Raw genomic sequence first — 15,075 nt, forward strand, 5'->3', positions numbered from 1 at the left:
CTTTCTAATTGCCACGGTTTCTTTAGATAAGTTACTGCAACGGTAATGATATATGTAGTTAAGTAATATTGCTTTTGCTAGAACAAAACATTCATGTCTTCAGCAACGTTTCAGCACGGATTGGTTGGTATGTTGCAATTTTTATTTACGGGGCTGCTTTTCTGGTGTAGAGAGAAAACCATGAACGTGCGTCGCTTGCTGTATGGGCGCTTCACCGTCACCCGTTACTTGATCGAAGGCAAGAAGCTTTTTGGCATGGTCACTCACGTGCCTATCAATGTCTCAGTGAAGAGGTGGTCCCAGGAGCTGATCACGGAATCGATCTTGACGAGCTTGAGCACACTGTCGCCCTTGTAGCTGTGTACGCGGAACACTTCCGAGAGCCGTCCTCGGGCAATGCTTGTGAAGCGGTCTGCTTCCCTTGGGAAGAAAGGAAAACAAGTCGAAAGAGGAACAGGGACGCGGCAGATCACATCAGCCTCCGACTTCGTAGCTGTTTAACCAGTGTGGAATGAATTCAGTTATTTGAGTGAGCACCACCGCCCTGCTAACTTGCCGTCACTCGTGCACCATGCTTACTTTTGTGAAGGCGTGTGTTTCCCTTAACACATTCACCCGCCGTGGTTGCTCAGTGGCTATGGTGTTGGGCTGCTGAGCACGCGGTCGCGGGATCGAGTCCCGGCCACGGCGGCCGCATTTCGATGGGGGCGAAATGCGAAAACACCCGTGTGCTTAGATTTAGGTGCACGTTAAAGAACTCCAGGTGGTCAAAATTTCCGGAGTCCTACACTACGGCGTGCCTCATAATCAGAAAGTGGTTTTGCCACGTAAAACCCCATAATTTAATTTCTTTAACACATTCGATATTTTTTTCCCGTCTATGTTAATCGGCCACCCTGAGGGACTCGGCTAGCGCCTATGCGTCGTCCTTCAATGAAAACTGTGGGACGACGCTGTCTTCAAGTGACCCAGGAGCAAACAGCAGGGAACGTCTCAGTACGGTTTCACGGCAAACTTCTCTGTTGCACATTGCCGGCGCTGTGTTCACAAACGAGCCTCAATGCGGCAACGAACATACATTCTGGCAGTCGTCTGTCACCGTCACCTGCGCAGTTCTTGGCCTCCCAGAAGGTTTCGGTTGTAGCGCGAAAGCGCGCGCAGCTACTTCCGTCAGTTACCGCGATTGTGTAGTAATGTGGTAGTGTCCAGGCCACCCAATTCAATTCGCTTTCGCTTAAAAACCTTTTTATGTTTGCACACAAGGTGCCAAAAAGATGTTTGGTGAAGCCCTCTGGAACAAGTTACAGTAGTTTGTAAGTAACGCAACTCTCCAGCTGGCACCAGTTTCGCTATGGAGCTAGAATGTTTGGCGATTAACAGCCAATTAACAAGAAAGCTACACACGTCAGCTATACGTGAGGAGAACATTCCTTACATTTGTAAACATAAAGAACATGTACCTATAGTAAAGCATGGGGCAAAAATACATATTTTACAGCGAAGCTGTAAATGGCTAGCCAAGTCGTCCGTCCGTCTCTCGCCTGTACGCCGAAAACTCCTGTAACACAACTCCATGCGCATGCGCGAAAAGCGAGAAACAGAGAAGCGCAATTGGCTGCTCCAGTAGTGACGTTGTTGTTCTCCGTCGCAATTAAGCGCGCCCGTAGCAGTTTCTCTCCGGCTCCGAAATGGGTAGTGTTACGAACTTGTACCGCTGCACCCCGATTACGGCTTTGTGGTCCCGTAGCGCTCGTCACCCGTTTCGTGACAGAGCGTTGGTAGCGAAGACTCCGAGCCTGGCGTCGATGAGAATAACAAAAGGGACTTTATACATTATATACAGGTTATCATACAGGACATGAACGGGTCGGCACTGGGGCCGAGTGCTCACAACAAACGCGACTGTTCTCGCACGACGACGTCCGGCGAAAACGCGTTACACATCTCACCCCAGTCGGGAGCGACACTCTCTCCCGGTGGGGTCGGCAGATCCTGTTTTCGAGCGGCGTGTCGCTGCTTTTATAATCCCCGAGGCCCATTGTCACTCAAACGGCCCAATACAAAGTCAGCACACGACGGTCGTCCGAGGGGTCCAACCAGCGACCGCGCTGGCCACTCGGTTCAAAGTTCGCGCGCGCGGTGACCTCCAGGCAAGGGAGGTGCGGCGCCGGGCCGTCGGGCACACGCGGACACGTCAAAACACGCTGCTCCGCCGAGGCTTCTCCCGCACGAAGGCGCAGCATCTTGACTTGTGAAGGGAGAATTATGGCGCTCGCAGGATAGATTCTGCATCTTGCAGATTCGGAATCCGGGCTTGTGGTAATGGCACAACAGCATCCCCGCCCTCAGATAAGGCGCCGGGAAGACGAGCTGCCTCCACGTGGCTCGGATGCCAGGCGCGCACGTTCGTCAGGCTCGTCCAAGTTCACGTCCATTGTCGGGACGCCAGGTAACTTCACGTGCCCAGGTCCGACTCGTCAGGACAGGAGCTCTGCTCACCGCGTCGTCGCCAAGGTACCTCGACCAGCTCCGCTCGGGTCGTTCCTAAGACCTTGCTTCTCGCCACTGGTCCCGCTTGGTCGTTCTGCAGCTTGCAAAACCGACCGGCAAAAGGCAACACCCAACACGAACAAGTGCCCTCTGTCTCCCGTCAAACACCAGACAAGGCCATAATTCAAATCAACCTAATTAATCGCTATCCCCTTTTGCTCCCGCTGCAACAAGAGGCAGGTGTACGATCTAGCACACAAGGCTCAAACAATCAGTTTTCAAATCAATAACGCAACAAAATAGACAAGAAACAATTATTAATCAGCAATAATAATGACAAATAGAATGGTCCCCTTGAAATCGCTTTGGACCGAAAACATACTTCTGAGGAAGCAAATGAGGTCATTCATTTTTCCCGGCGATATTTTCGCGGAATCCGAAGCTGCTTATATTTGCGACCCTGCTTATCCGTGTAGCGGCGGTACAATAAGCCAGATTCCTTGCCAAATGAAACCCCCTTTTCTTTCACTCCCCGTTTGACGCTCTTCCTCAGATCGGCTAGTGAACAATCTTCCTGTTGTTCGCGAATCCGAGTTTCCCTTTCAACTGCAGCCTGCTCCTGCCAGCTGGCGGAAACCGGAGCGAGTGTGGAGCCCGCGTCGCCTAATTGCGGCGTCGAGTCTATATCGCGGCTAGCACTGCACGCGTCACTCCCACTCACTTCCCGGACCCGCTCGTCTAGGCCAGCCTCCGAGCTCTGCCTCTCCCGTGACTGCTCGCCACTCAAGTTACCGTGATCGGTCCGCGTGCCGCACCGCCTTTCGCTCACCGACGCTAAGTCAAGTTCCCTCGACAGCGGGCGCGCTTTGGATCCCGTGGGGGCCATGTACGCCACGTCGGCAAAGAATGATTTGCCCTGATCCCTCAGCAGCTGCTCCGAGCTATTTGAGAAGAGGTAGGAAAATTGCTCCGGGAGGGCGGCTGACACAGCGGCTTCGGTGTTAAGTTTCCCAAATTCTCCTTCAATGCTAACCGTTGCGATCGGTAAACAGACACTCTCCTTCTCGGCCACTTGCCGTATCCTAACGCACTCTCCCGTAAAATCCCTCGAGGAGACGAAAGACGGGTGAACAACGTCCATAGTTGCTGCAGAGTCCCGCAGTGCTCGGCACTTCTTGCCGTTTACCTTAATTTCCTGCACATAGGGCTCCAATAGACGTATGTTTTTGTGAGTTTCCTGTATCGTTGCAAAAGCAATTCTCTCTGGGCAGCTTGCAGCGATGTGCCCTTGCTTTTTGCAATTGTAGCAGGTTAACGGTCTCCGTTTTTCAAAAGAACGCGTCATTTCGTTTCGCTGTTTCGGACCATCGTCATCATTCTGAGATGCATTCTGTCCATCCCTTACAGTTTCTTTGGGAAGGGACTCGTCGTCCCGAAACTCGCGACGCGTGATTTCCTTCCGTTCGTCGGGCTTCCCGTAAAACCCATCTCTTCTATCTGCTTTTTCTATGCGCACTGCCTTGCTGTGCAAGCTGCGGCGGGTGTAATACTCTTCCGCTAACTCTGCTGCCTTGTTTAGCTTAACCTCCTTTAGCCTATCTTGCAGCCAGAGCCGGACATCCTCATCAATGCAACGGTAGAACTGCTCCAACGCGATGCATTCGACAATTTTGTCGCGGTCGTCGTAAACCTCTTCGCCCTTCAGCCATTCCACCAAGTCGGCTTTTAGACGAAACGCGAAGTCAACATTCGACTCCTTACCCTTTTTTGCATACCGGAACCTCTGCCGGAAAGCTTCGGGCGACAATTTGTACTTCCGCAGTAGCGCTTCCTTCACATCACTGTAGCTCTCAAACGCCTCTTTCGATAAGCAAGTTATTACGTCTGATGCCTCCCCAGGAAGCAACGCTAACAGATTCTGTGCCCAGAGGGATCGCTCAATGCTATTCCGTTCGCACACGTGCTCAAATTTCACGAGGTATTTGGCCATATCCTCTCCGACGACAAAGGGTGGAAGTTGATCGCGTATTCTTGGAACGTTAGAAGTGAGACTAGGCGCTGGCGAGCTATTTCGGGTCTCCAACTCTTTCATTTTAAGCTCGTGCTCACGAATCTCTCTCCTTTCCTCCTTTTCCTCCTCGCGACGTTGCTGTTCTCTCCTTTCCTCCTTTTCCCGACGTTCATTGATACCCGCCAAGGCCTCAGCGGCTTCCTCAGCCGTTACGTCCCCAGTCCTCATGACCTCAAGGATCGCATTCTTTCTTTTGGTTGAGCCCAACTCAATGCCCAACTCCTCACAAATTTCGAGAAGTTCCTTCACCTTGTACTTCTCCATCGTTCACACTGTCCTCCTGCTGTTTACCCTTTTTGAATATACCTGCCGTACGCTACTATAACACTACTAGTAAGACATATGCAAGTATTTCACACACTGCCCTGTTTACCCTCTCAGCATCCCCTGGTTTTCAAAACACTCTTACTAGGCTTGAAACACACAAGGTTAAACACAATGCAACACCAAGTCAATCCCTGAGCTACTATAACCTGTGTCAGAGAAAGTCTGGTGTTTGAGGTAAACTTCAGGCACTCACCGCGCCGAGGTAGCTGATGCCGGTCAATCCCGTAGCTGCCATCCAGTGTTACGACATCCAACCGGTGCCACCAGTGTTACGACATCCCACCGCTGCCACCAGTGTTACGAACTTGTACCGCTGCACCCCGATTACGGCTTTGTGGTCCCGTAGCGCTCGTCACCCGTTTCGTGACAGAGCGTTGGTAGCGAAGACTCCGAGCCTGGCGTCGATGAGAATAACAAAAGGGACTTTATACATTATATACAGGTTATCATACAGGACATGAACGGGTCGGCACTGGGGCCGAGTGCTCACAACAAACGCGACTGTTCTCGCACGACGACGTCCGGCGAAAACGCGTTACACATCTCACCCCAGTCGGGAGCGACACTCTCTCCCGGTGGGGTCGGCAGATCCTGTTTTCGAGCGGCGTGTCGCTGCTTTTATAATCCCCGAGGCCCATTGTCACTCAAACGGCCCAATACAAAGTCAGCACACGACGGTCGTCCGAGGGGTCCAACCAGCGACCGCGCTGGCCACTCGGTTCAAAGTTCGCGCGCGCGGTGACCTCCAGGCAAGGGAGGTGCGGCGCCGGGCCGTCGGGCACACGCGGACACGTCAAAACACGCTGCTCCGCCGAGGCTTCTCCCGCACGAAGGCGCAGCATCTTGACTTGTGAAGGGAGAATTATGGCGCTCGCAGGATAGATTCTGCATCTTGCAGATTCGGAATCCGGGCTTGTGGTAATGGCACAACAGTAGGCCACGCATCGTACGCACTCCTGAGGAGCCTGCATCTTTTGATCAGCCACGCCGCGAGCAGAAGCTCGTCCACGCATTGCCGATGCTGCAGCCCGGGCACAAGAATAGGCTCGTGCAGCCGAGCGCAAGCAGCAACTGCGTACTGAGGATGCGGCAGCCTACCAAGCCGTCGCTTAACGAACAGTCGGGATTAACCCAGTGATAAACTCCAGGGCCGCACGTTTCAGGTTCTCTGGTTAAAGGCCTACTGCAACGAAATTTCACTTGGGCTAAATTGGCTATAAATGCCTAGCGTATACTCTCAAAGTAATTTTGTCAAAGCCGCAGGGCTGGTGATTGCCTGGTTTTGTTATTAGCAGCTACTAGATAGCACCTCTGCAGTCGATGAGTGCACCTGGCGGCAAAGTGGTAGCGATGCGGATGTGGCGAATATTGAAGAGCACTACAGTTGATCTCTCAATTGCGCCATGTTGCGCCCATAGCCAGGCAGGCGCATTGCTGGCCCATCGTTTGCGATTTGACGGGCGTCCCTCTCGGCGTGTGTCCTCCATGTTGAGCTCGGGATTTCAGCTGTTGCAAGAATGCCGATGCGTCGCGGTGTCGTCTGGTGTTCGAATACATACTCGAGCAGCGGCTGTGCAGTACACAACACTGTGCAACAGGCAAGTGCGACGCGAACCAGCCAACGCACACGAAGCATGTAAACTGCAGTTGACGAAGCTGAACAAGCTAGTTTCAACAGCATTGCCACTTGCGGATCAAGATTTGCTTGGCAGAAGCTTTCTCGGGGTGACTATAAGCACTATATATGGTGTAATGGCACACGAAAACCAAGGGTAACGTTCAAATGTAAATTGTATTCAAGGGCGGTATTCTCGAGCGATCATTCCCGGTATTGCTCCAGCTTCCAAGATATCTCGTGTGTCACTACATCGGACGCGTCGAAGTAGACGAACGAAACCCTTTCTGACAGCGCCACAAACGAGCAGGAACGAATTTGGCACGAAGGAGAACGCGACGCGGCTACCATGGTGCAGATGCAGCGGCAAGCCGGGCAGGAATGCAATGCCGCCAGAGCGAAATGGGCGAAGCTTTATCGGTTTGCGGCCGTGAGCTTATGTTAGCACCGAGCCACGAGACGTTCATATGAGGAATCGCCAGTCGTTTGTGCGCAGGCACGAGTAAGAGCAGGCGCGAGAGAGAAAACCTGGGGGCTTTTGCTCCTTGAATATTTGACTCTGCCTAGGAACTACGGAGGAGGTTTCTCAGCGCGCGTTGTAGGGGTTTGTGCCGGCATCGCGGAGTGCGATCGAGTTTGTTTACGCTCCGCCGCTGGCTGCCCGCATCGAGGCCCTGCTGTTGAACGCAGACAACGCGATAGAGAAGACCGGCTAGACTCTGAGAGTACTTGGCATTAAAAGAACATCGCGGGCGCACCACATCGTTGTCACAGCTCACGAAGCAGCTGGGAAATTATACTGACTCTGTGGCTAGCAGACGTGCTGATACACCGGAAAGGAATACAGCACGGGCGCTGGTTCTCCACATTCTTCACTGTACGTCACTTCCGCGGGCCGCTAATGGCGGCGTTTTTTTCAGTTTCGGTATGAAAAACATGGATTTTTGCGAGCTCTATGTGACGGATTGACCTCTATTTCAAGCGTGATATTTTGCACAGAGGCTACTCTATGTCTACATTATCTGAAACTGGCCGTCTTACGCCATCGAACATTTTGTTGCAGTTGGCTTTAACCATCTGTGCTTGGGCGGTGATTTCTTATTTCTCGGATAACAAGGCTCTCAGAAGTCATGTCCAAGTCTTTCGGGGTCATGACAACACTGCTGTCACAGTGCGGACTACAAGGTCGATACTGCAGCTATAAATAAAGGCCAGCTTTGGCTCGGGTCCGTCTGGCGACGGTCGCATTCGGTGGGGGCGAAATGTCGCTCGCTACGGCGTGCCTCATATCAGGTCCTGGTTTTGGCACGTAAAACCCCAGAAATTAATTATTTCATCTCACGCTAAGCACAAAGTGATGCAATATGTTGTAGTTATTATTGAGACGAGTTATTTGTTTTGTAGTTCATGTATACCTAGAAACGGACGCCACCCAACCACAAGTATTTTGTTTTCAACCTATACCAAACAGCGTCACAGTGTGCATCTTTGTTCGTCATGCGTAGGCTATGCGGAATGCCGTAAAGGATCGCTGCATTATTAATTTACTTATCTGCTCCTGTCTGCTGCGGTTCCGTGCAGACGTCGCGCATGCGCAGTAAACTTAATGCAGAAGTACCCAACCCACAGCCAGCGAAAGACAGCACCAACTTATTCGGGAGCCACACGGGCCACATATTTGTGGGAATCTTTTGCTTAGGAATCTGTGCTTGGTTTTATCACACTTGCTGCTGATCTCAGCACGTATTGTTGTTTAACGTTGTATTCTTGCTTTATATAAAAGCGCTGGGTGACGCCAAAGATACAATTTGTGTATCGTTTGTGACGACATAATCGTCGTTTTTCTTGTCACATGCGTGACCATGCGCCGAATAAACCAGCAGCACATGACAGAAATCTGAACACGGCCCTGGTCTGCTATCAGTCTGCTCTCTGGAGGCATGCTGCCCACGGGCCGTCTCTTGTACTCCAGTCCTGGCCTAAGGTACTATGGTAATCACATATCGCGCAAAGCTAAAGCGATCTGATGTCTGAAATGTTCTTGGTATGTTGTAAACTCCGCCTAATGGCAGGACCATGCGCTCACAAAATAGGACCACAAAATTGTTAATGTCTTCAAGAGACACACAAAGAATTCTGCCGGATGGGTACAAACGTCGGCAGGGTGGGTCCTTCCGATCATTTTAAAGCGACGAGAGTTGAGCGCTTCGCCCAAGGCGTGTCTTTATCAATAAAAATTCGCAGTTCCGCCCGAAAGGCCAAGCACCGATTGCGATAGCAAATTAGTAGATAGTTGTACAAAGTAAGGATAGTAGTTTTATGGGCCGTATAAACTTGTGAACATTCGCTTACTAACTATGATAGAATGTGTAAGCGTGACTGAACGAGGATGTTGGAAGAAACAGACACACAGAGACAGCGCTGTCTTTGTGTGTGTGCTTCTTTCTACGTCCTTGTTCAGTCACGCTTACGTGTTAACGCGACAGCGTTAAGAAGCTCGTGTCGCAGAAAAGCCGGTGTCGTCGGCGTCGTTGGCCGCGAGTGAAAAATCCCAGAAGGCAACACATAAATAAAAATGACTTGCAAGATGGGCCGCGTGGGAATCGAACCAGGGTCTTCGGAGTGCGAGGCGGAGACGCTACCACTCAGCCATGAGTTTTTTTTTCTCGATCGTCCAAAGTGGGACAAAAACGCCTCTAGTGAATGCGGTGTTGACTTACAAACGTGCCGTAGAAAGCTATACTGCTGTGTATATCGGTAATTATGAGCATGTAAATTACAGAAGTCGCAGTTAAACGCGTAGCGAAGTACGTTTCCGCTACATTTCTTCTGTGCTTTCCGCACACGCAGAGCCATCTTGTGGCAAACACAGAAGACCCCCTCCTCTCAATGTACGGCGCTGCCCTGACAGGTGGCGCGCCACGCGCGCATTGGGGCTGTGCGGGGACCACGGTGTACGAATATACTGTATATTCACCGTGGCGGGGACCGGTGCGAGGCGCGTCGCGGCGCGGACTCACTCTCCCCTGACGACGCTTCGCCGTGCTCCCTCATGGGTTGCAGAATCAAGCGTCCTTCCTTTCTTTAGATCACTATCTATCCATCTCTCTGCCCGTGCTGATCACGACGTTTGGATGGCGCAGATCGTTCCCCCTCCGAGAAACCGAGTTCTTTGGTTCGTTCCGCTTGCTCAGGCGCACGTTTCGCTGCCGCGCCAAACGCTGCATTGCTCGCCGCTCACCGCGTGATTGGTGGGTGCGAAGTCCGATGCGCGGCGCCTCGTAAGTGATCGCTGCGCCATAGCGCATTGTCTTACGGCCAGAATACATGGAGCGAACTTTCACGACGAAGTTCGGACGGCAGAAAATCTGCCGCTCCGCGACGCCGTATGTTCGTCGGGCTGCGCCACATGGAGCGAAGACACGGCGGCCGCCGCCGGTGAGTCGCTGCATTGTTATCGGTGTGGCTAGGCAGTTTGATTCGCGCTAAGCCACTACTTCAAATATAACGAGGCAAATGCGCTGTAGTGAAACCCATGACAGAAAAGAAAGAATTTTAACGACAACTATTATCGCTTTTGAATTGCGGAACACTATAAAAACGCGTAATTTTTTTAAAGAAATGATTTCTAGTGTTTTTTATGTGTTTGAGAGATTCATGTGCCGATGTAGTTCAAAGAAAGCGACGATCCTATGCGTTGTGGCAACACTTGGCGGGTAAACAACTTTCGGCACCCCCAACTCCGCGGCTCTGTTCTGTGGCTCAACGCGCGCGCGGCCGAAGCAAGCAGACCCGAAAGTAGCGCACGTGAGCTTGTCTAACCATGGCTGTTATTAACTTATTAACCGCTTCGGATGCCACGAGTACGAAAAGCAGGAGACCGGCGTGAACGATAGAGCGGGATCGGGATACACGGACACGCGGGGAAGCCTAGCCGGAAGTCGGGGCGGATAGTGAGACCTGATTGGCTCGCTTTGGGGCGCCGCTCGTTTGCCGCTTCCGGTATCGTCGCCGCCCGACGAACTTTTCTGCGCCAGCTGGATCGGCGGCGAACGACGTTTTCTCCGCCGCCGCGCGTCGCGCGTACGCCGCCGGGCGTCGAACGCCGACTATTCGTCGCATATTCGCTCCATGTATTCTGGCCTTACACATCTTGGCGGGTCGACGGGAACGCTGTCGCGTTCCACTCTTGAAGGCGAAGCTTAAGCGTCCTCCAATTTTTCTGTGATGGATTCAAACCAACCAGCCCGTCAGCGTGTCTTAACTAACTTAAGCAACACGGTGTCACGCACGCACAGATAAGCATGAATACATCTTGCTCGATTAGTGCGGAAACTCGTTGTGAAAATTCTGGAGTTAGGAATCGCGGCAGCAGCTGCGAGGCAATTGACCTCCGTGCACCTGTCGCTTCAACGTGAACGAAACGCCGAAAGCACAGCGCATACGAAGCTACCGGCACTACGCGCACTCTGCAAACATCTCCGATCGCTTTGAAGATGAGGCCCGCGCGGGCGCGTACTTTGGCCACGTCGAAGATCGCTTTCAAGACACACGACCGCCGGCAACGCGTCCCTACGGCTTCCGCCAAAGTCGTCTACTACGGCGTCCGCGATTCGTATGCCGTACGAGACGCCGCGATTGTCTCCACTCTATACGGAGCGGCGGGTGAGGAGGACATCGACGAACCGTAGCAGCCGCCGGAGACAGAGAGAGAAACTTTTATTGGCTTAAACGATTTAGCTGCAGTGGTCGGAGACCCTTTAGTCCAAGGCCCCGCTGGCCTCGGCCGCCCGCTTGACCGGTCTTATGAAGGACTGTTGTCCCGCCAGGTCTAAGCTGGTTAGCTGTGCCTCCCATTGCTCCATTGTGTGGTGTGCTTTATCGAACGGATGTGATTCACAATCCCAAGTAATGTGTTGTAATGTTGGTATGCCTCCGCACCACGGGCAGTCGGGCCTGTAGCGAGTGGGGAACATGGCATTCTGTAATTTAAGGTGGGGGAATACTCCAGTCTGAATTTTGTGCCAGCTGGCGGCTTCCTCTGCACTGAGTTGTGGGTGAGGAGGAGAGTATTTTTTCCTGGTTGCACGCTGATGAGCGAGAATCTCACGGGCATTCGTTGGATTGGGGTCATTACAGTGGCTACCTGGGACCGTCCCAGTCGAGTCGGCCCTGTTAATAATACCTCGGGCTAGCGAATCGGCCAGTTCGTTCCCCTCAAGGCCTGTATGACCTGGACACCATAGGATCCGGTGATGATCGGCGAATTTCGTCGGTATTATTGAGTGACATGTTTTGGTCACGTGGCTTCTGAGAAAAAGGCGACATGCTTCTTGTGAGTCTGTTATTATGGTGACGCTCTTTTGCGTGCGTTCCGCGTGAGCGAGGGCCATTTTCACGGCGAAAGTTTCGGCAGCCGCCGGAGTACCTGCCTTGACGGATGCCGTAAATTGTTGGTGTGCTTTCGTGTCGACGATTGCCACTGCGTACCTCCTGATGTTCTTTTGGGCATCACTGGCGTTCGAGTGTACGTTCGAATACGCGGCTGCGTCCGTGTATATTGTGTTGTACGCGGGATTATTTTCATACATTGTGCTAATATGTTGTGCGCGTGCTTTTCGCCTTGCTTTATTGTATTCAGGGTGTATGTATTTGGGTATGGGGGCCACTGTTATTCGAGGCAGCCGCCGGAAGAACGCCCCTCCTCCCTAGACAGGAGAGGGCACGCATCCGGGCTGCTGCGTTCCTCGCTCGCGCACACTTTCAATCGTGCCGAACCTCACGGCGACGGCAGAAATACGCCTGGAGTGTCCATATAATGGCTATCGCAATAAAATATGCATCGCAGCGGCGACGCTCCGGCCCTGCATGCGTGTTCAGCAACCCCTTCCCATCATGCCACGAGCTAATGTCACTCGGGCGATCGATTCGATGGCTACCCACGTTACGTGATCGGGAAGGCTCGAAACATGCATGAGGCTTATTTTTATTAGCATACCTATCCACAGCAATTTGTGTGCGCTTAAAGATAAGTGCGCAAATCCAAGAAATGTACACGTTTCTTCAAACCAATGGTCCACTTCTGCCTGGGAATCGGCGGATCGTCTGCTGCAGCCCTGGCAGTGCAGCAGCCGATGGGACACGGAGCGGCTCTCGGGTCAAAAATATACAAGCAGCGATGTCTTCTTTGGCGGCACTGTATTACGCTCGTATTGTACGGCTGCTGTGTGCAGGGAGTAAACTGCAACGACCACACGCCGCGGTACTAAACGCGAACGCTGGACTTCAATGTCAGCACTAACTCCCTAGGGTCAACAAAGCGGTCACCCGCCATTTTGAAAAGAAAGGCGCTTTTAGCTGTAACCACAGGTACCGCATTTGTCGGAGCCAAGTTTTGCATATAATTTGCCCAGAATGACAACAGAAAAATTGCTAACGAGCTGACATCAGGAAAAAGAAAAGCTGTGCGAGGACAATTGGACACGTGTGCTTTAAAATGTGTCAAAACAATCTTCAGGAAGCCGTCACCTTGAATTAGACTTTGGTGTAGCGGTACACCACCTCATCCTCCCACGGAGAAAACCTGGGTTTGATTCCTGGTGTCGAGGTACTTTTGTTTTTCTTCCGCGTATTTCTTTTTTGAGAGTCTAGAGTAAAGGAAATGATTTAACTAGCATACACCAGCACATTCACAAGTTGGTAAGTACGTATAATGAAATGTTTGCTCGTTATCAGGCGATTACTATCAAACCGACATTAAAGCGTAAACAACTGCCTTGCATAGTTTATACACGGCCCGCTTGCAGCAAGGCGGTGGCGTCGGCCTCTGTTTCGTGCCTTGTGCCGCCGCGTGCAGGTGGTCCTCAAATTTTGCTCGGTGTAGCCCAGGCCACCTCACCCAAGCTTAGTGAGAAAAAAACTGCGTAGGCAGAAAACGCGGGAACACGCTCGATTCAGATCGACCGGAAGGAGACCACGCTGGCCTCACCGTATACGGGACATAGCGATGGCGGCACGGTCTTAGGCTTGGAGGGGGAACGCCGCTGCTTCAGGGGAGGGTAACTTTTAACCACTCGTACTTGTGTTGTCGTAGCAGGCTGACACGAAGTTATTGTGAGAAAGCGTTACCCGAGAGTCTGTGTGCGTATAGGCCTACACGACAAAAACCGGGGGCCCTCTAAACTGTATGCGTGATGCCACGTTCGCCAGAACTCATGCCACCGGGAAATGCGTACTCTTAGCTTCAAGCAGAATCTTGCATTGAACTAGTTTGCTCGCGGAAAGCATTCGCTTTTCAACTTACCATATCGCGCAATGAGAAGATCAATTCCCGCGAAAGATCATTTACTGTGAATATACTACCGATTGGCGCGCACCGCTCTGTGTCCGGTCGCCTTGCTCGCACATTGCAGTTGAGCCTAGGGCGGTGGCACATATCGATGCTGCGTCAACCTCGCTGTGGTCAGCGCAATGCTTTTTTTTCTTTGAACAAGTAACGCACTGTGCAAAATTTTTCTGTATGAACCAATCAGTCCGCAACAAAGTAGACATTGAACTTTTTTCTCAGTTTCGTATCTTACATGTAAGGGTTAGTTGTGAAAGAAAATTGAAGGCTGATCACACAAGCTGTAGTTGATTCAGTACAATAAACTGAACAGCAAGGTGGGCGAGTTGGTGATTGAACATGTTCCTCGGGGTGGGCAGCGCAACCCGGACGAAAGACAAACGGAAGTAGGCGATACGAGTGCAGACTAACAATTGGTTTATTTTTTCAAATAAGTGATTAAAATATACAGAACATGTAAACACATGTAAAGTGACGCTTACAAGGGTGAAAAGTTCCTAGCCTATCTTGTTATTCAAAAACTCAGTTTCTTTATCATGCAAAGTGATACAAGTCTGGCTGACGCATGCGCCTGAGTTGACATGCATGAATCAGGCTTCCACAATCTCGCGGTTGATTTGATTCACATTTGTATACAATATTTCGGTTTGTTCAAACAAAGGTTTTTGTAAGCACTTCCTACAACGCGTGGCCAGATTCGAGCTTGTTGCATTCCTGGTCGCACCTTGGTGCTCCTGTTAAAGGGACACTAAAGGTTACCAGAAACTCAAGTTAAAGTGGTTGAGCAATGTTCTAGAACGTCTAAGGCGTCAATATAATCGCGAACAGAGCTTTAGTAACCGAGAAATTGAGGTAAATGCATGACACGATTTGTGACCCCCCAGTGACATTCCGGTATTAGCCCGATGACGAAAGCACTCCTCATAATTCCTGTTACTAATACTCAACTACTAGTATTAAAAATATCATTTCATTCGATTATAAGACGGAAAAAAAATGCTACTTGTCTCAGCTATTCGATTCTGCGAAAGAATAACATTTTGACGTTACCCTTCAGTAATATGGGTGTTCGAAAGGTTTCGTTTTCGCTCGACTCTGCGCGCTCGACTCTGCGCCGCGCACACTTTGGAGTTTCAGTAGTTTGGTTATCGCGTCGTGCTGTGAGAGTTCTGCTGGCTCGCAAAACTTTCATTTGGAACAGCAGCGAGAATGCCACGTCCATGTGAT

The 15,075-nt window shown here is 51.3% G+C and overlaps 1 protein-coding gene across 2 annotated transcripts in view; it reads right to left on the reverse strand.

The window, feature by feature from the left end:
• LOC135921798 (serine/threonine-protein kinase haspin-like) overlaps positions 1-15,075 on the reverse strand; it is a 76,299-nt gene that overhangs the window by 40,397 nt on the left and 20,827 nt on the right. For both annotated transcript variants that reach the window (XM_065456114.2, XM_065456115.2), the window contains exon 5: positions 268-420. In XM_065456114.2, coding sequence (XP_065312186.2) covers positions 268-420 — 153 coding nt within the window. The remainder of the gene's footprint in view (positions 1-267; positions 421-15,075) is intronic.

The sequence above is a fragment of the Dermacentor albipictus genome, chromosome 6 (assembly GCF_038994185.2).
Source record: "Dermacentor albipictus isolate Rhodes 1998 colony chromosome 6, USDA_Dalb.pri_finalv2, whole genome shotgun sequence".
In the NCBI taxonomy this organism is placed as follows: domain Eukaryota; kingdom Metazoa; phylum Arthropoda; class Arachnida; order Ixodida; family Ixodidae; genus Dermacentor; species Dermacentor albipictus.